The 21746-nt window shown below is 39.5% G+C and overlaps 1 protein-coding gene across 3 annotated transcripts in view; it reads right to left on the minus strand.

The window, feature by feature from the left end:
• FBLN1 (fibulin 1) overlaps positions 1-21309 on the minus strand; it is an 83266-nt gene extending 61957 nt beyond the window's left edge. Inside the window, exons 1-2 of one of the 3 annotated variants that reach the window (XM_083838863.1) lie at positions 19774-21270; positions 6036-6135 (exon numbers count right to left, since the gene is read on the minus strand). In XM_083838863.1, the coding sequence (XP_083694989.1) occupies positions 6036-6135; positions 19774-19852 (179 nt within the window). In that variant the 5' untranslated portion in view covers positions 19853-21270. Of the gene's footprint in view, positions 1-6035; positions 6136-19773 lie in introns of all 3 variants that reach the window. The other 2 variants (XM_083838862.1, XM_083838864.1) reach the window with 2 other exon arrangements.
• Between the last annotated feature and the right edge of the window lie 437 nt (positions 21310-21746).

Consider the following 21746-nt stretch of genomic DNA (forward strand, 5'->3'; position numbering starts at 1 on the left):
CAGGACGGTAACTTTACTTGGCAGAATATATGAAGTTTTTGATATTTGATTTAGTTCAATTTTGGAAGAATATGCAGTTTTTTTGTTGCTGAGATTCCCTCTGAAGCAGAGTTTCCATTCCCTGCCCAGCTCCGGGGTGGTCTGCCTGTCGGGACTCTGGAAGCCTGTGAAACCTGAACTTCAAGCCCAAGAGTGTGAGAGCTGAGACTTTCCAGCTCCTTTAGCCCTCCAAGTCCTGTTGAGGATAGGGATATTAGCCATGGATAAACAAACAAACAAACAGCAGCAGTTTTTCAGTAGATCTGTTTGATTTCCAGTGTGGCTTTTTTTTTTTTTCTTCAAATACAAGTCATCTCTTTGAAATCCCAGACAAATTGGCAATTCCAACCAAAACAAGTAAGTTTCTCAAAATGTTTCCCACAGCTGTATTCGTCATGTGGCCCACCCCAACCGTAACAAGGAATTAAACATCAATTGAATGGAAATTCTAGATTAAAATACCATTTGTTCATTCTCAGAACAACAACAATAAAATCACACTTCGTTGCCCAAATCCTACAGTGAAATTGCATTGGTAGCAAATGTTGCTTGAGACTGTAAGCACTTGTATGACTATAATAGAGGAAGAAATCCTTGAAAAATGGTAGAGAAAAATGCTACAGGAATCTGTACAGTACTGATCTCACAGTTGTACTTTAGTGTGCCCAGCTGACCACCCTTTTCCCTTTGCACACTGGCTCCCATGCTGATAGTCTCTATAGCATGTCACCAGAAGCAATTTAGACTACAAGACATTTGAGATTAAGATTATCCCTCCCTACCTGTTCAAAATTGTGTGTCCCCTTAGATTAGACCCTAATATAATCCATACTCACTTTCTGCTTCACAGCAGAGTAAAGGAGCCATCTCTAATGCTAATCAGACATCAAGATTTGTCTCTTCGTGTAATACCTTTTAACTCTTCCTGTGTAATTTCTCTAAAAAGAGAGAAATTTAAAGGAAAAACAGGAAAGTACTTATTTAATTAGTCCTAGTAAATAAAAAAAGCCAAAGGCTACTCCATCCTCATGTGCCATATTCTGTTTTTCAGTTAAAACAGTGTAACAGAACTTTACTGAACTAATTACTTATAATATGTATTTACAATATGGCTGAAATATTACTAGGATTAAAAATAGTAAATATGGGATATCTAGGAGCAGGCAGCCTCATAACTGACATTCACTCAGGATATTTGAGCTAAAATAATTCATTTTCTGGTCTTTGAAAGATGGATTTTATTCATGGCTCACTAACAGACAGAAATCACTCAGACCTTTAAAAATACTTATTTTTTGTTGTAGATGCTCTTTTAAAATTCAAATTATTTCATTACTACATAATTTGATTATAAATCAAGTTAAGAAATTGTTTTTCATATTTTCACTTTTGCTTTCTGTTAAAAGTTAACAAATTTTAAGCTACATGTCCATTTACCTCCACAATCCTTTCATCTTTCCTAAATCACTGCTAAAATAGTACAGATTTCCTAATCACCTATATTTCCTTTCATTTTACCTTTATTATAATTATCCTTCCTAGAGGATACACTCCTCAAACAGCAAGGATTTCCTAATCACCTATTTTTTCTTTTATTTCTTTCCATAAAAACATTAAAACTTAACTTTGCTTTGAAAACAATTTTTCCTTTTTTTTCACCCTAATTTAGACAACAAAACCCCTTCACTATCCCCTGCCTTTCTCCTGCTTATTAGCCTGTCTTCAAACTATACAGGTGCTATTCATGTGCATAACGGAAGGCCTTTGACCAAATATATTAGAAATAAACTAAACTAACAAAAAAAGGCATGATTCCACTCCAGAATTATTTCGCCAAGACAAGCTGACTCTTCCACCCTTGGACCTTTCAGTTCAAAATTTAACATGCAACACAAGGGAACTCAGGAAAATGAAGAGCAAGAGCAAGACCTGGTACTATGACTGATACAACATGGCAAGTGAAAATACTAATGTGCCACAACAATTAAAACCATATATTTGATCATATGTTGTAAATCAGCAAGGGACTCAAGTAAAAATTAGTGATTTTATAATCTTCAAAGTTAATCAGCTGCAACCTATATCTAAACTGTAGTTTACTTGATAGAAGTTTTCCTAAAGGAAAGAGGTAAATTTATATTGATGCCATATTTTACATACGGAAACAATACTGTTAACTTTGTGGCAGAGAAAGGACTGACTGGTTTTATTCATGAGGTGAAGTTAGCAAGTTATCCTAAATGAGTGGCAATAAAACCCTGACAATATAGCATAGTGTCCTTCTGTCCCTCTGACTGTGAAGCCAAAAATGGCTGGGAGGCACACTTAGCAAGCTATAAGCAAGCTATATAAGGTAATAACTAAAGAATACAAATGCTCCAAAAATAACTTTAAAGATCTTTTTCAGACACAAAACTGTGATAACTTTCATGTCCAAAGCCTCAGGCTCTTCCAGGCATACAATGGCATAAATCGATAAATGTCTATCAGCAGTTAAACATCTGGTTCCTATCCCTCCAAATGCTCTTGTCATACTACTTCCTTGTGTTCCCATCTTGAGTCTGCATTCAAGGACTGCTACTTGTCTGCTTGGGAACATGGATCACCTTTTTGCTCTATTTTGGCAGAGCACCTAGCAGAGTGTTGTGTACCTTCTTCTTCTGCACATTCCTGCAACACTAATAATGAATAATGTTATTCCAAATGTAATTCCGAAAGGACTACACAATGCTAAAGACATGCAATTCTCACATGGAGATATGCTATTTCTGGCCCAGGAACTAAGTTCACTTGCTAAGAGCTCTGGGCAGGGGAACCTCTACATTTTGAAAGGGAGAAGATTTATTGGACAGGTCAAGTTCCAAAAATAAATGGCAGCTGTTTCCTGCTGCTGTGAGTTTGACCATGTCACAAGAAAATGGATGAATGGGCAAAAAGCTGCTGTTACAGCAGCCAAATATATAATTCATTAAAACCCTACACTCACATTTTCTGAGTCATGAAGTCATGAAGGCGTATATAACAATACTGTTACTTTCCAGAGTGATAATGCAATGAGCAATATGCATTTGCGGGTCAAGCAACCACAATAAGAGATTGCAGACATGACTGGACATTACTGGGAACCTTGCTTCAACTTAAATGAAACCCAGTAACAGCAGCCAAGTATACCTTATGAATTCACGTGAACTTCGGACTGACGGCTGGCTCACCTTCGTTGTAGGTCAAGAAAGCAAATATATCTGCAGTCTGAAGTGTCCCATATGCACTAAGTTATGCTGATACAGATGTTAAGTTCCTCAATAACCACACGGGAATTTGGGGGCTGTATCCTGAATAGACACCAAAACCCAGAACCTTCCGCCTGTTTCTAAGAAGCACAGCAGATGCTAGAATGGTAGTACTTGCACGGAAACCCTTCCTGATTCCTATGAATGCACTTTAAATGGTTGGAATCAGGTCAAGTGGTTTCACTTTAATTCAGTAAGGCAGCTTATTCCTCATACAAATAAAAGAAAGGGTGATTTAAAAAGCAAAAGAAAATTCTAGGAGTGGGCCTACTTTGAGGGAAGGACTGAATCTGAGATGCCATTATGTTTTAAATCCTAAACAAAGGATTCAAAAACTGCATGCAATGTCTGCCAGAACACGTACTCACACCCAGCCTGTTCTGTGTTGCATGGTCTTTGCAATGTAACCATGCAAAATCACTTTTACTTCAGTAACTTCATCTCTTCACTTCACAATGTATTTTTCCCTTGCCTTCAACTGCTAACCTTGTGAACCCAAGCTGAAACATTGTGCTGGTTTGCGCATGCAGGGCAAAGCAACAAACCTCTGGCACAATTTATTACAGAATTACATAATTTATGGCCCAAGAGGCCATAGTTTTTTAAACATGTTTTTGTTTTGTTTTTTCAGATTGTTTGTCCAACACCATGCTGCACTAGATAGTCAGAAGACCCCAGCTGTGGTTTAAACAACCAAATAAATGACAGACATCACACATCCTGGCCCCCAGCAGCTCCTGTTGTGTAGGTGTCTAAATAGGAAGCAAGCTTTGAAATCTGAAGCTTTTTTTTGAAATCTGTAATAAATAAGTCATCCTGTGCCATATTCTCCTCCTAGACCTCAGCAGATATAATAAATCTGGTTTTGGTTTCACTCATGTTTCTGTGCAATAGGAATGAATGTGCAAAATCAACATTGTTAACCAAGTGTGCTTGCAAAATGAATCATGCTCCCTCACTGATCATTCTGGCTACGGTTATACCAGTAATTAGCAATACAATTTGGCTCTTACTTTTGCGTCTGAAATAGCATCATAAGTGATTCTGCTGTATCTTTCACGGATATGCCAGTTAGCAACCATAACTGGAGTAAAATAATATTGCCATTAAAGAAAGTAGTCAAAGCTGCCAATTTTACTGAGTCATTTTTTAGCATGGAGCCAAGCTTCAGGGGGAGCTATGTTTATTTATGCTACAGTTATGAATAGATGCAACTGAATATATCCACTTCTATTTCTGTCAACTGAGTGCTCATGCCTCTCACAGAATGCTTGAGTTTACCCATCTCTGATTTACCATTATATCACTATAATTTACTTAGTTAGATACCAATTATGCTCAAAACTTAGATGAAGTATTAATAAGCTTTTTTTCAGTTTTCCTAAAAAGTCCTAAAGACTCTCTAAAACAGCAAACTTTGAAAGAATAAATTACAGTTACAGCAGAATCACAATTCACATTAATCAAATTATCATTAAATCATACAGATTCTTGCTCCCAGATTGTTCAAAAAAAATGGTTTCCTGTTTTTCTCGCCTGTTTCGTCTGTAACTCTTCTGACTCTTCAAGTATTTCCTAAATTGGGATTAAGCCCTATCTGTCAATTCTTCTGCGTAAGAGACTGCCTTTGATGCCAATACAAATGCAAAAGTCAGAAAACATGAACAGACTTGACTGCAAGACTAATTCTTTCCTTAATAATCATTGATCCAACATTTCTACAATTACTGAGATTAAATCACTTTGCAATCCACTCGAGAAGATAGAGGTGGGTAATGCAATGTGCTTTAAATGGAGAGATGTCAAGTCCTCTGTGAAGCTATGCCTCAAACTACCAACCACAAATTGTTAGCTCCACAAATAAAATTAACAAGCTTATTTAATGGCAAAAATAACACAGGCTATCACTGAGAGAAAAAATATGAATGTCTCTAAATCTATAAGAGATTCAGTATAACCAAAATACTACTGTGCTACTAATTTTAACATTTTATTTCATTATTTCATTTGCTAGATAGCAAAAAAGTAATTAGTATCACATTAAATTTCAGTTGAATTAAGAAATTAAGTATTAACTAAAGGTTACTATGTTATACAAATACATTTGACAGAAGTAGGATGCCCTAAGTAACTAGCAATCTTGTGAGTTAAGCTTTAAGCTCTCGAATCCCGAAACACAACTAAGAACTGCAGACAATTACCCATGTGGCACCACACAGAATAAACAGTTTTGAAAGGCTGTTTTACATACATAGTTATGTACGCATGCAATCTGTATATTATTCAAAATGTTATTCATGTACATGATCTGCTGTGTTCCTTGAAAAATTTTTACTCAAGAATTTCAACCTGGGCTAGATTCTCAGTCAGTATCAACTGAAGATGTTCTCCTGACGTTAGCACAGCCATGCTGAGATACATGGAATGTAGGCTGAGTCCAAGTCCTGCAATCAGAGTACAGTGAAAAACCTGACTAAGAGACACAGCACACATCAAACAAGTTAGAGCTGAGTGACTCTGCACAAGACCAATAGCAGAAATTTAAAAGACCTAATGGAATTAAATTTGGTCTTCAGATTTCTCTAAGGTTAGATATGGATTTAGAAAATTTTGTTTTAAGAGCTAGGTGTTTCATACCTGCCATTCCCTCTGTTTTACATGAAAATAAAAATCATAGTATAATAAATAAAATACATAATCATATACCTGCATTCTCTGGACTCAGAAATTAATGGTAGAGAAGTACATATTCTGTTTTTGTTTGCCCATTCAATACCCTTGTCACAGCATTCTTCCATTGAAAGATCTGCAGAAGTGAGGAAAAAAAAACACAATATATTTAATACAACCTTAGTAAATGGCATTGCATCTGCCAATTAGAAGAAAAAGAGAAAGTTCATTCTGCCCTCCCTCATCTACACACAGAACAGTGCTCCCATCCATGGCCAAATGAGGCATCCATTAACACCTTGCAACCAGCCCAAGTACTTGAGTTACTCTGTGAAGCAAACTGGAACTTCCCCTGTCCTTCCAAATAAAGACACAGACCAAGAACTTCTGCAGAAAACAGTTCAGACAGAGTCATGCATAATAAAGGGTTATGTCCAATTGCATTCCTTTATTATCAAAGGTGGCAGTAGCAATAAGGAACCTCCAAAATCCTGAAGAAGACAAGGTAAATCAAATAACTGACTGATATGAGAGACAGATGAATCTCGTTATAAGTAAATTTACAGAACTATTTTTTCCTGAGGTTATTATCTAATTAATACGTTTCACTCAAAAGTGAAATATCTAAATGCAAAAGTATTGTACAGAGAGACAGAAAGCTATATAGTATTTTGATCACTTAATATATGAAAGAAAAATTATATAGATACCAATTGCTACCAACCCTGAAACTCAGAGGAAAAGCATACTTAAGATAATTATTTGTACAGAGTATGATTTTTGTAGAAATCTCTAATTGAAGGAAACTAAATACTGTTAATGAGCTGACAATCACTACAGGTTTGCTTCATATTCCAAGTGCAAAAGTTCACTGCACAGCAGGTGTATCAGAACTTGGAATAAAACATGAGTCATATTTTCCTATTAATTATCTTGCAGTCCAGATACTGAACAGCTCCTTGTATAACAAATACGCAATCTTTGTTTCATCTGTTTTTGACTGATTGACCTCACGGGTTGCACCCAGGAGTGCTGAGGGAGCTGGCTGATGTCATTGCAAGGCTACTGTCAATTAACTTCGAGAGGTCATAGTGACTGAGAAAGGTTTCTGAAGAACAGGAGAACAAATGTCCACCCTAGCTTCAAAAAGGGTGGGAGAGAACATCTGGGGAACTACAGGTGTCTGTCAGTGTCCTCTCACTGTCTGGAAAGATGATGGAGAAAATCCTCCTGGAAACTGGTTCTGAACACAAGGACAAGAAAGTGATCAGAAGAAGTCAGGTGGGATTTATGAAGTGGAAATCATGCTTAGACAACCTCTGAGCCTTCCACAATGAGGCGACTAGACTGGTGGATGAGGGGAGAGCAACGGATGCTGTTTACCTTGACTTCACCATGTCTTTTGACACTGTCTCCCATAACATCCTCTTAAACAAAGTGACAGGGTACAGGTTAGGTAAGTAGACAGTGAGGTGGATTGAAAACTGGCTGAACAGCCAGGCCCTGAGCATTGTGGTGAAGTAGCACAAAGTCCATTTGTGGGCAAATCACTAGTGGTGTACCTCAGGGCTCAATACTGGTTCCAGTACTGTTTAACATCATCATCAATGATCTGGACACTGTGAAAGAGCGCGCCTTCAGTCAGCCCAAAAATGATACAATACTGGGAGCAGTGGCTGATGCACCAGACAATTGTTCTGTCATCCAGTGGGACCTCAACAGGCTGGAGAGCTGGACAGTGAGGAACTTCATGAAATTTAACAAATGGAAATGCAAGTACTGCATCTGGAGAAAAATAGCCCCCTGGCAGCAGTACACACTGAGGGCTAACAAGCCAGAAAGCAGCTCTGTAAAGAAGAACCTGAGTGTCCTGGTGAACACCAAGCTGAACATACGCCAATGACCACCATGACCACCAGTGCATCTGTGGCAAAGACAGCCAACAACATCCTAGGCTGCATTAGGCAGAGCACCGCCAGCAGGTCCAGGGAGGTGACCCTACTCCTTTATCCAGCACTGGTGAGGCCTTGCCTGGAGTACTGTAGCCAGTCCTGGGCTTCCCAGTTCAAGAGAGAGACTGACTTACTGGAGCGAGTTCAGTGCAGGGCCACGAGCATGACTGATATACTGGAGTATCTTGTATTTGGGGAGGCTGAGAGGGCTGGGACTGTTAGCCTGAAGAAAGCTCGGGGGGGAGGGGGGGGGCGGGGAATGGCGGTGTTCTGATCAATGTATATAAATACCTGACATGAAGAAGAGGGACAAATGAAGCTTCATCTCAACACAAGAAAGCACTTCTTTACTGTAAGAGCATTCAAACACTGGGTGATCTCAAGAGGTCCCTTCCAACCTACATGACTGATTCTGTGACTCATTCCTTAATGAAAAAATAAGTAAGACCTTTCCATCTGGATGTCTTGGTGCTGCACAGAGGAAGGCAAATCTCATTTAATCATTTTTGAGAGAGAGGCTGAAGTAAAGAAGGATGAAATGATTTGCCCAAATTACACAGCTAGCTGATGGCATTAACAGGGAACGTACATCAGGTAATTCCCACACACCTCTCTCCACTGGATCATTAAATGCCTCACATGATTCCCTCATTCTTAGCTTTGCTCCACACATATCTAAAAGGTACAAAATTCAATAAGCAGCAGCAGTCTGCATTCTGGTAATGGCAAGCATCCATCTCGTCTGGTCCTCCCTGTCCAGTTACAATGCTATTGTTCCCTAGGTTCTTCTGCTGAGTGTTACAGCCTCCCTCCACCTGTCCATGTATCCACATCCTAACCTACTGCAATCAAAATAAGTGGAAATATTATTTAACCTGTTCATGAGCACATTTATTCTGACACAGACCACACGGAACTTACAGGAGTACCTCAACTGGTATATCTTCATACATGGAGCAATAAAGAGCAGCCGAAAGCAATTAGAGAACATAAGCCTCCCCAGTATCACAGTTGCTTGCAGAGAACAACCTTTTTTCCTGACTAGTGATGATAATCCAACAATTCAAAGCAAAAGGGAAAAAAGTTTAATAAGATTTTGGATGCATCAATCATCTAAATGTTGGTACCCTTAAGGCATTTACTAGCTCTACTGTGCAAAGCTCTTGACTACTGAGCACATTTCTGGCTATCCCTTTTTAGGAAAGATTAAATCAAAATGGAAAATGTATTAAGAAAAGCTAGGAGGATGGTCAGGAGAAAAAAAGCCCTGTTATATGAGGAGAGGCTGGAAGAAGTAGACCATTTTAAGCCTAGATAAGTAGAGCTTGCGAAAGGATGTGGTTCCCCATCAACAAATATTATAGCAGTAAACAATAATCAAAATTATGGGATCAAGTAAAAAATCATTATATTTCCAAATGGAATTACATTAAATGTTAGTTTATTACACAGCTCTGTACTCATTGACCTAGGTCATCCTTCTAGTCTTACTTATATACCCAAAATATTGGTCAAAACTCTGTCATCCTGAAGTCAAGGCAGCGTTTCTTTTGAATTCCTCAGTGTGTCCAGAATTCATGCCAGTGTCTGAAAGCTAATTGTAGCTTATAATGACACAGAGAAAATCTGTCTTGTAAATAAATATCTCCCTGTGGTGAAAGACATACATTTGTGTCTGATCTGTTCTTTGGGAATAGGGACCCTGTCTGGTGCTCTCTGTTTGCCAGCGTACTGCTAACAAACTTTTCATGCATCAAATCTCATACAATGTGTTACAAATAACTGTGTTTTTTAGTGCTGTTGTCTGCAATTAATCCTATCCGTGTTGAAAAATGATGCACAGTTAACTAAAGTGCAGAGCTGGCTGCAGGTTTCTGCAGGGCTTTATACAAATGGGTCTTTAGCCAAGTTCCTCCCCAGAAGGACAATCCCTGGCTCTGGACACTGATTCTTCCCTCCCAGCTCTGGCAACACACCTCTACTCCAACCAAATAACTCAAGAATTCAAAGCAGGCCAAGCTAAGCAACCTCGTCTGTAGGAGTGTATCCAGACAAAGGAGGATTTCGGATAGATTGTTGAGGGAGAACTGTGGTCCAGGCTCATTTTTTTTTTTGTGACATCACAACTCATATCCTCCAAAGATCCTGCCAAAACTCTCTTGAGAATAGAGGGAAGTGAAAAACAAGCAGTAAAAAAAGGACTCCACCCTCAAAGCCATTCTTCTAAAACATAACAATAAAAGAGTGAAAAACATTTTCTCTAGCTTTGCAGTTTGTCTTTTAAAAATGGTCATTTGTGGACCAAGCTCTACCCTTTCAAAAATCTCTGAAAGTATTTGCCTCATACTTCCAGGTTCAACTTGTGACTGCACTGGAATTTATTCTAACCTTCTGGCATTAAGAGTTGTTAATGATTATTTTGAAAGAGGATAGACTTCTCATCTTGTAACTGTATTTTTCGAGTACTGTGGATTGAACCGTACATGTGCATATTCATGTGGCTCCCAGGTGGAAATCTTTGCGCAAGCAGTTCATACTGAGGCTATTCGTGCCTTCTTGCACCCTCTTCAGGGGAACCAACAGCATGGGGCAGCCATGGCTTGCCCTCAGTTCTCATAACCACAAGCTCATCATATGGAGCATCTGGAAAGGAGGTAGTAGAAAGCAGACAACAGGAACTATCCCAACAACATCTCAGAGAATCTCACTTACTGCATAAAAAAAGATGGTTCTTTTTTGTCTGAATGTAACCATGCAGCTTTTACTGGCAGTTGACTGACTGGCTTGTGGCACCTCTCAGTGTTGGAATGCCAGAGATGTTCAAGTACAAATTACAGTATTGCTTTTCTGAACCTGGTGCCCCTTCAAACTGTTTTGCCAAGTGCATAATGTTTCATGCAAGTCAGCCAGAGAAATCTCAGGCATCTGAGAGACAAAACATTTCTGGGAAAGGCTGATGATATTGTCTGTGTTCAGATGAAATATGCACTTCTATTTGGAGCGAAGAACCCTACAGAAAAGTTGTAACATGCAGGAATACACTGTGTGGTCCATTTTGTATGCTTGTGATGCAATTTTTCAGCTTTTTGATATCATGAGACAGAAAGATATGAAGATAAACCCAGGATCTGTTAAGATGGTAACATTTACCTTTCACAGATATAGGGATTTTGCAGGCTAATTTACTGATTCAGGACAAAATTCAAGCCTACTTTGGATAAAATCAAATGCAGCTTCATCACGGTCTTATCCCTGTAAAAAAATACATGCAGCAGGGCATTCAAGAGAATTTGAGTTGTGAAAATTGTACATGCTAGTATGGCAACAGCTAGGATCCCTGTCATGACGTTAAAGAGGTATGTGTAGTATTCTGACAGAAATTTCAGGAGTCCTCTTCAGGGAAGAGTACAGTAGAAACACAGCTGGAACTCAGGTCTCTATTTTTAGGAAAGCTGTCATCAGTAAGACTTATCAGATAAAAAGCAATTAAGGGACACAACTTAAAATGTTTTGTGCGCATGATGCATTCATATGCTAGCTCTATGCCGACACAGACAAAAAGTGTGTGCATATGGTAGTTTTAAAAAAGGTTGATTTCTAATCTTAACAGGACTGCCATACTGTGGAGGAGTTCAAAGCAAGAAATGTGGTCAAAATCTGTATAACTTTAGAATTATATGATGTAATAATTGCTTATTCAGCTGCTACAGTGAATATTTTTTGCAAAAGAAAGATAAGCTTTAGAACGTTATCCAAAAGCATGATTCCTGGAATGAGAAACCCTGAATTGCTTCTGGGAATCGTGCAAAAAGTAAGCAAGAGTAAAAGGGAATGGACAATTTTCATGATACTAGCTTTCCAGACCAATCAAAAAGGGTCAGATTTTTTAAGTAACACTGTAATAGCAGCTATTCTGTACAGCTGCACTGCTGATGGAAAAGCCCATGTACAACCCAGGATTAGATAGCTGTTCATTACACAGTGCTGATCTATGGAACAGTTATAAAACTGTTACCACTAATTATAATATCAAACCAAAGCTACACCTCAGTAACAATAGGCTTATCAAGCTAGTGGTAGCAAAGCTTTCCAGCTCTTCAGAACAAGTGATGTGACCGTCATATTCATTACCTTCCCCGTCACATAACCAGCTGTAGTTGGGAATACATTGGGAAGTAAATCCAGGTCAAGGTCCCTACTCCTTACTAAGGCATTTTCAATCTTTTAAGCACATTAATTAACTTTATAAAATGTGGTGCAGATCTTGCCCTTTACTCAATTTATTCTGTAAGAGACTCAGCACTCTGGAATGCAAGAAAACAGAACATGATTATCACTTCTCAGCATGTGCAGATATGATACAGACAGCAGATGGACTCTGTGAAAGCTCAGCACTAGTCCAACATGTTTCAGTAACAGTACGTCATCCAGAATTTCTGGAACTCAAGCTTACAACAGACATGCATTGGTTTAGGTTACCAATAAGAAAAATATTTTTTACTTTTACAGTGTACCTTTCTGAGGAAACCTTTCTTTTCTCGTTAAGAAAAAATTCTCTTACCACTGGTGCTCATCCATCTAATTGCCAGCTGAAAAAAAAATGCAAGGCTATGTACAGAATTTGATCCTCAAATTGACAAGATGACAATCTGTATTATTCAGGGCTACATTCCTTGTCTTCTGACCTCCCTTTGCATCTGTACTCTTCGGACAGACACAGAGAAACAGCATATCCCCTTGGCCAAGGCTTTACTGTGCTTTGGGTTCAGGGCAGACAGGCTGTGCTTGACCTGGTCTGCCACTGCCAATACCAATTACTCCTGAAACTATGACACCTGGCTAATACTAGGTCAACAAGCCAGCTGCCTTTGGAGCAGAGGTGGCAGTCCAAGTGCTGGCATCTGGGATTTGTAGTCTTGATTTTTTGGCTGTCCTTATAACAAATTGTAGAAATGCTCTTTCTGGCAATGAAAACACACTCTGGACAGCCATATACGGCATCAAATAAGACAGAGAAATGTTTACACAAGGGGAGCTAGCCGACTTGAAAGGTCTAACTGATAACAGAGTAACATGACAACTACTGCCTTGTTGCATCCTGAACTTGAGTGTAAACCTAGGGATTAGGCACAGAATAAAGGGTAGAGGAGACCTGAAACTATGAAGCAGACATCCACACAACAGAAAATCTGGCCTCACAAGTCCCTGGAAGGAATGCTTTGAATTAAGAGCAATGGAGTGATGCAGGAAAGCATACCATCCTCAGCACGACATGGTGTATTTGCTGGATCTCTTCAGACTAAAGTTGGAATTAAGATGCCCTTTCTCCTTTTCACACATAGAGAAACAAATAACATGAATGAATGCTTTTACTCCTCCCAAAGAATCTTCTCTACAGCTCTGTGAGAGACATATCAAGCCCTTCTGGCAAAAATATGAGTGGGTAGAGAAAGGAGTGAGTTGGGGGTTTAAAGGAAAAACTGGGAGTAAAATTATTTCAGGATTATTTCAGGATTATTTCAGGATAGCTGACATTGCTTAGAAAACCCAGTTAGCATACTAACAAAAGTAGCAGCACCCTAAAGGAAATGCCTGGTATGTTAGTCTGTTTAGTGGTTGGTTTTAAAACAGCCAACATTTTACTGGAAATTTCCTTAGCTGTGGAGAACACTCATTTATTGGGAATGTAGCTCTGGTAGTACCAGCAGTGGCCATCACACAATTAGGGGGATTTTTCAGATATGGCCAAACCTCAATTTATAAGCTGTCTGCTTGCAGTCTATAAAAGAAGCTATTAAAATTGTTGATGGTGGCAGCTGGTGATGAGGTAGCTGATGTGTTTGGTGATATAGACAAGCCTAAGGGAGGCAATGCTATAATGCAACATGCCTTATTTCCTCTGGCAGGGAAAGTAACTGCTTTAAGTGTGAGTTTTTTATATTGCCTAAGGTCTAATAAAAAAATCATTCAAAAAAGGGAGGCAATTGGCTACTCAAAAATTACAAAAGGCTCCACCTTTTGCAGGAAAACCATAAGGTATCCTATATGCACATCAAAAAACTATAGAAAATAGGGATGAAGGAGCCCTCTCTTTTATCTTGTCCTACCTAATACTCTCACGCAGAACTGATAAAATGTGATCAGTTCTAGGCAAATTTCTATTTAGTTGTTCATAACAATAGCAAGTGAGACTGCTTCCACAACCTCTCTATGCAATGTGCTTGTATTTCAAATGTCCTTACTGGCAGATAATTTTTACTACTATATTACCTTACTGTCCACTGCAAAAGACCATTTAAACCCACTGTTTCCATTACTACCTCAAATAGACAAGCTCTTACACACCTCAACCACCTTCTGGATAGCTGAAGCCTGAAAGTTCACCCAGATGTCTTCTCTGTGAACAAATTAACTTGAATTTTTTCATCATGCAAATAATGAAATTACTTCACACAAGTTGATAATCCTAAGGCATACCTTTTCTTTCTCATTTAGGAACAAATTATCTTCTCTTGATTTCTCCTTTCAAATCTTCAGAAAATATGTCACTGAGAAGTTTTATATAATGTGTTATAATTCATTTATTAGTAGTCCTGTTCATTTGTTTAAAGCCATGATCATGGTATGTACTGTAGTAAATGACAGTCTTTAGACAGACCTCAAATAACTTTGGATCAAGTGCAAACATACACATACATTTAAATTAAAGCAACTGAAATAGGAAGGATATGAAAACATAACTGGGCAGTGCGTCTCAGAGTGTAAAACACATTTATGCTCAAACACTCCTGTAATTTGTCATGTAAAATGGTTGCAGGAAAATCAATTTCATACTGGGATCTCTCTATTTTCTTCTGACCAGAAAATCAGCAATAATAATAACGTTTTTATATACTGCTTAAGTGAGATATATCTACTCTGTAAGCACTGTTATTGCAAATAAAAGATAAAGACAGACAATGATAAAAGATTCTAATATTGTACTGCTGCTATATTTAAAGAATAGTCTGGAAAGACTATATAGATGGGCACATCTATACAGCACAACGAGACAAGGTTCAAGCAACTAATAAACTTGGAAGGAACCCGTAGGCTTTACAAAGTAGGAACAAAATAAAGATTAATTTCTCCTATATATTTATATAGCAATGATTTAGGAAAAGTTCTCTTTTCGAGACATTTCTAAAACTCTGTCTTACATTAGATTTTCCTCATTATTCAAACTCTCTCTATATATATTGAGCTACAAGTTGATATCTACCTCTTCCAGGTTTTCTTCCAAAGTATTGACATTAGAAGTACTCAGTACTCTAAGCCTGGAGCTCAGACAGTGCTACGACCTTCAAAGCTAGAAGGCAGTAATATTTCAAACAGTTGTAGTGCTGGTAGCATTTGCATGATGTATCATTCCAGTGCTTAGTAAATACTAGGAAATGTCCTAAGAAACCTCAAATATATCAGTCAAAGTATTTCTATATCCCCACGCTTACTTTGGCATTTCTTTAGGTATTGCTTTCTCTACTACTAAGCTCAAGGTCTCAACCCAGATTTTGACAGTACTGAAGTGAACCCTTTAGCAAAGAATGCTTTATATGCTTGTGCAGCATGGGTTGTTTGTGGATGCTACCGTAATTCAGAAAATAGTATGACTCCAACGTACTTCCTGTACTTGTGTGGAAAATACCCAAACCTTCATCAACTCTTCTAGAAGGAAAATTAGAAACAAATTGGAATAATTGAAATGAACTCAAATGAAAATTCCTGAGAATTTAGAAATTCTTATTCAGTTCCTTTGTAAGATCCAACAACACATACTTGAAATCTGGAGGGCAATTTCTCAAAACCTTTAATAAGTCTAAAGTAGGCTATGCTAAGCACAAAGCAGAGACAGGGGACGCATAAGTGCTGAGAAGAAAAAAAAAGTGTTTAAAAAAAATGTAAAAAGTGAAGGTGAAAAGCTTCATTAACTGCATTAGCTGAAGATGTGCCAGTGTATTGAGCAAAGCATTAGCACTGGAGTTTGTTGTATCCTGTCAAACAGAGAAGAATTTCAACACAACTCTTACTGAAGCGTCCTAGTATCCTGCCAAGAGATGATTTCAGCGGGACAAGAATCATCACCCTGTCTGATAAACAGGCAGGTCACTGTCACAATTTTTCCTTTATTGTATGCGCTCTCCCTGTCACTGTAAACTAACCAGTACAACACCTTTGTAGACACTACTGGACTATTCCTTCCCCAGCTACCTGACACTACCCTGAATGTTTCTAAATTGATTTTTACTTACAAAATATTATGCCCAGGAATTCTTTACATTCTTCTAGGGCTCTTCACTGATCTGTATCAACCTTTCCTCTCCTTCATATTCTGTCTTTTTGCTTCATATGTCCCCTTCCAATGTTTTTGTTCTTGCTCCTGTTGACTCCTTCATATACTTTTCTTTTTTTTTTGAACATTTTCTGGACAACGTTTCTATTATTTCTTACCCTGCAGAGTCTTCTCAGTCTTCTGGCTCCACTAATACATTTTATCTTGGAGCAGTGTTATTCACTCTCCCAGTTTTATTACCTGTAATGACTCAACTATTAAAATCTCAGCTCCTGACCTACTTCCTTCCATCTAATTTACATGTATATACATGTGCTTGACTTTTCCCGAGTGCTTTACAGAAATGTTTGTCTATTCCAGCTAAAAAGATCAGTTAATTTTTTTTCTTCCTTAACTTTATTCATTTTCCTTATTCACTGTTAGCCATCACTTTTTGCTAACCGTATTCATAAACTTTTGTTCATTTACCTTTTTCATACTAAACCATTCTATCCCACCAAGAAAATTCTCACCCATGCCATGATTTTTTAATTCAGATTTCAACTCTCTCTTTCTTGACCTTCTCCATCTCATCCCCTTGTACTCTTTACAGGTATTCTCTACAACTAGTAGACCTATAATCTGCTTACTGAATTGATTTTGCCACCTACTTCTTATGGTCTAACCGTAACTCCTGAAATCAAATTTATATTCTTTTATGGTCCCAGGTAACTATTTCTGTGAAGTTCTGGAAGAGCTATGACCAATCCTTCATTTCAGAAAATGTTAATAAAAATATTGTTGAACTTAAGTTGGTCTTAAGGCAACTATTTATTAAAAATGTGTAGAGTTGATTTGAAACTTGCAGAATGGGCTGAAGCGCTAAAATAAATAAATAAATTTTGAAAATCCATTGACCTGCTATCAGATTTTGCCTGAAATCTGACAGAATAGTATAAATATGCTGCAGTAACTTGATAAGCTAGTTTATGAATTTTCATCTTGGATTTCACTAACATGTCTGCTTTCAATTACACAGATGAAAAACAAGCATTTAACATTTTGCTCTTCCCCTGATTGCAATAAAATGTCATGCCAGAAAGTGGACTATTAAAAGGAAATTCAAGTGAAAACTAATTTAGAGATAGCACTCAGGTTTCAGAATTAGACTTTTTGTTGGTATGTGATTTTTAGAGAGATATTATCTATGACAGCAGGCAAGAAAGAACAAACCTAGCCTTTTCTAAGTCCTACCTCCACCCATATACTTGTTATAAATTTACTTCTATAAAAGCACATGTAAAAGCCATGGTCTTAAAATAAAACTCATTCCACACACTCAGTGGAACATTTTCTTTTATTACAAACTATAAGCTCACCCTGAATAGCCATGTTTCCAGATGTTTAGTGAGTTAAACTGTCTGTGTCTGTAGTACCAAGACATGCCAAAGACACAGCTAGAGGATGAACTGTTCATACACTGACTGGACATAATGATGTGAGTAATCCATCTTTTTCAGCAGAGACAGTAGTTTATACCAAGGCAAATTTTTTTGTAACAAGAATGCAATGTTTACAGGAAAATCAAGTTGTGTTATACAGCCTAGCAGGTTTTTAAGATCCTTACTCTTGCAAAGAACTACATGCATAACTATCTTCACGTGCATTGGGCAGTTCCCCTTAATCCAGACTCTTCTTTTTTCAGAATGAGGACTACTGATTAATAGATACTGATGATTCACTAGTAAGGAAAAGCAATTAGAAAACTGACAGAAACAAGCTTAAGAGGAAGTTGTATTTCAGAAATATGTTGCTATAGCAACTTGGCAATTGTATCTTTAAAGCCCTCTGGAGATCATCTTCACCCCAAGCCCCTTGATACTAGGTGCACAGAGGAATACAGACTCTGCCCCAAAGAGCATACACTTGAATAACATGAATTCACTATGTAGTTTCTCTATTGGCCTGCAAAACACAGACGGCCTTGTGAAATAATGCAGAAAAGTTATCTTACAGCAACTACGATTGCTAGTAATTACTAAAGCATGTTCACATTCTCAAAAAATATTTAACCTCAGCAGTCTACTCTTCAAGAAGTAGTGTCCTAGAAAAGGTTTCTTATCTGCTTTTAAACATCCAAATCTAATTTTATCCAAGTTACTGTTTTCAAAATTCTAAGGATGCAGAAATTCACAGTGAAATTAGAGTATTGATCTTTATTTGAGACTAGAGACCTAATGTACCTTTTATCACCAAATTTGTCTATACTTTGTGATAACAACTTTTGAAAACTTGAACTTATCTAATTACTTAGAGTTTTTCTAAAAAGTAGTGCACTAGTTAAGGCTAAAGGTACACTGCATTACAAAGTAAAGTTATTTAGTGTTTCACAATAATGGTGAAAATTACTATGTCCCTTCAGTGCATCACAGTCACAAATTTGCTGATGTACCGTTGTCTGAAAGAAAGTAGGCGTTATCCTGGGATTTTAGCACTAAACATTGCTTTCTTAAGCTTCTTTATTCTGTTCTTCCTTTTTTTAAAAGAAGCGGCTAACACCTCTGTGTCAAAAGCAAAATATCTGTGACAAGTGCTCTGCAATATACAAAAATATAAGAGCTAAAATACTGCAACGATACGAAATAATTTACTTCACTGGCTTTTGTCTGCGGCTGTTAAGCCAATACCAGGGACCATACGTTTGTAAATGCTTGCCTGGGGAATGGCATGGCCAAGCCTCAACTCGCAAAGGCCCCCTTTGGCGCTCCTCTAGCAGAAAGTCACTTAGCTGCGGGCTAGGATAAATTCACCGTCACATGAAAAGCAGCTTCTTTGCTGTATCTTATCAGTTATGTTTTTATTGTATTACTCTGCTGACTTAAATGAATATCCTCCGTTTATATAGTTTTAAGAGAATGGGGAAAAAGTGCATAATCTAGAAATGGAAGCACGGCTTGGATCCAGAGCACTACTTTCACAAGCACCCCCACCACACGATATCATTCATAAATACTTCAGTATTTACAAGGCCCGTATGCTTTCCTTCACTATGCCTCCTGCTGCAGCGCGGTTCCACACTCTTGATCCCACTTTTCTTTGTGGGGGACACAGTGTGCCCCGAAGCCAGCGGACCGAACCAGCCCCCTCTCCCGAGGCTGGCTTCGGGACACCACATCTCGGAGGAAGCCCGGCGTTTCACGGGTCCCTGAACGAGCCGGGCCGGGCCGGGCGGGGCCGGGCCGAGCCGGGCCGGGCCGCGCCGGAGGACTGTGAGGAACGGAGAGCCGCAGCCCGGCCGCCCCGGCAGGCACCCTCCACAGCCTGGGCAGCGGAGCCGGTCCACGCCCCGCCTTTCTGCTCCCTCACACTCGTGGCAGCGGCGGGGCTTCAAAGCCTGCCCGGGGCCCCCCCGGGGGGGGGGGGTATGGTGGTCCCCACCGCCCCCTTCCCCGAGCCTTCTCGCCCCGCGGGGCCGCTCCGGGGTTCACCTCACGGATAGACAGACAGCCCTTACCTTGGCCGCGGAGAGCTGGCGGCAGCAGTGCCAGGAGCAGGAGCAGCCGCAGCGGCCGGGCCCCGCCGAGGTTGTCCATCGGCCGCCGGCGGGAGCACTGGCACCGAGCGGGGGCGGGGGGGGCTCGGCGATCCTGAGGCGGCCGGCGAGGATCCCCGCTTTTCTTTCGCTCTTGCTGCTTGTTTCTGTTGTTATCCCAGCCGCCCGAGACCGGTTGGGAAGGAGCTCGCAGGAACCCCCCGCTTGGTGGGCTTTACAAAGATTTAATTCACCGCCTGCCCGGTTAATTGCACAGCCTGCAAGTGCTCGGCAGAGGAGAGCAGCACTGCGGCTTGGAGGCAGGGACCCTATTGCTTCTGATACCCCTACTCTCTCCCCGCCACCCCCACACACGCTGTAAAAGTGACTCCCTTCGGCTCGGAAAACTTTGCAGATCCTCAGCGTGAACCTAGGGACGGCGTGACTGATTCTGCGAGGGAGAAATGCAGCAAATTCCCTCGGTGCCAAGTAGGAGAAAGCCACAAACAAAAAGCAAAGCGAAGCAAAAACAAAACAAAAGAAGCCACCTAGCAGGGAAGGCAAGGTTCAACCTCTGGAGAGATTTCCAACCCCCCTTTCGTGGTCTTTCCACCGATTTTACTCCACGATTACTTTTTTTTTTTTTCTATGAAGAGGGTTTTAAAAAGGAGAGGTATTCTAGAATATTTCAATGAAATTAACTGCAAAAAACTTCCCCTCTTTCCTCCCCCTCCTTGTAAAGAAACAGGATGAGAATTTCTACCCAAATGAGGCAGTCAGCTCTGCTCTGTCGACCCCCTCCTTTTTTTTTTTTTTTTAATACCCCTTATCTTATTTAAACAGGAACACAAATACTGATAGCGGTCAAAGGAAGAGCTGGTTTGAAAGCACCCAGTTGGCTATGTTGTTGCCAAGATCTTTCAGATAACGTGGGCGATAATATTTGCAGGCAAATGCATGTGGAAACAACTGGGGAGTTCATCACCCCTCTACACTTTGCCCTAAGTTTTACTCAGAAGAGCAGTTGGAAGCTACTTTATATTAACTTGGTCGTTGTGCCACAGGGACCCTGACTGGACTGTTCGTGTTGTAACCCCTCAATAACAATGTTAGAATATTCCTCCTCAAAATGTCTAACCGGAGGGAGGAAAAAAAAAAAAAAAAAAAAGATTTAAGACACTAAGAGTTGAAAGCATGCATTTTTTCCTGCACCTGATTACTTGCTCTTTCCTTTCCTTACACAAGAACAGAAAAATGGCCATATGGCCAGTGGTCCAACTAGCCAAGAGCTTGCTTTTGGCAGTGATGGTAACTGGTCACCAGAGGAAGGGTAAGACCAAGGCAAGCATGTGATGTTATCCTCCCAGCCTCCGTCTGCTTTGAGTTTGGAGCATTTCCTGTGTGGAATGCAGTTTCTGTGTACTTAGTAGCCCTCAATGAGTTTCTGTTCCAGGTATTTATCCAGTCTCCCCATGAGTTCTTGTAAACCTTTATCATCCAATATATCCTTTGGGAGCAGGTTTCGTAGCTCTGCCACTGACTGGGCAGAGGGCTGTTTCTTTTTGTTACTCAGCTACCTTCTTACAGCACCTCCTAACTACTGCAGGAAGAGACACCAAAGAACTAGCCTTATCCACTCTCTTAGTGCCATGACCTTATTTTGCCAGGTCAGCTTTTTGACGGATATTTCCTTTTTTTTTTTTTCCCCTGTTTTATTGGGAGGAGGCAATTGGAAAAAGGGAAGGATGGAGTATGTTTTACTTCCATTCCTTACACACAACTGTCTATATCTCTCTTCTTTAAACACCCTGTTTTTAAGTTTAACATCAGTTATAGCGACACTTTCACAGTGTTTCATCACAACCTCCACACTACAGTTTTTTACACATCAGACAGCTGCAGGAGGCAAGTGACAAAGATGACACCTTGTTTGTACCAGCTTACTGAACCTGTGG

Source organism: Anser anser (genome assembly GCF_964211835.1).
Source record: "Anser anser genome assembly, chromosome: 1".
Lineage (NCBI taxonomy): Eukaryota > Metazoa > Chordata > Aves > Anseriformes > Anatidae > Anser > Anser anser.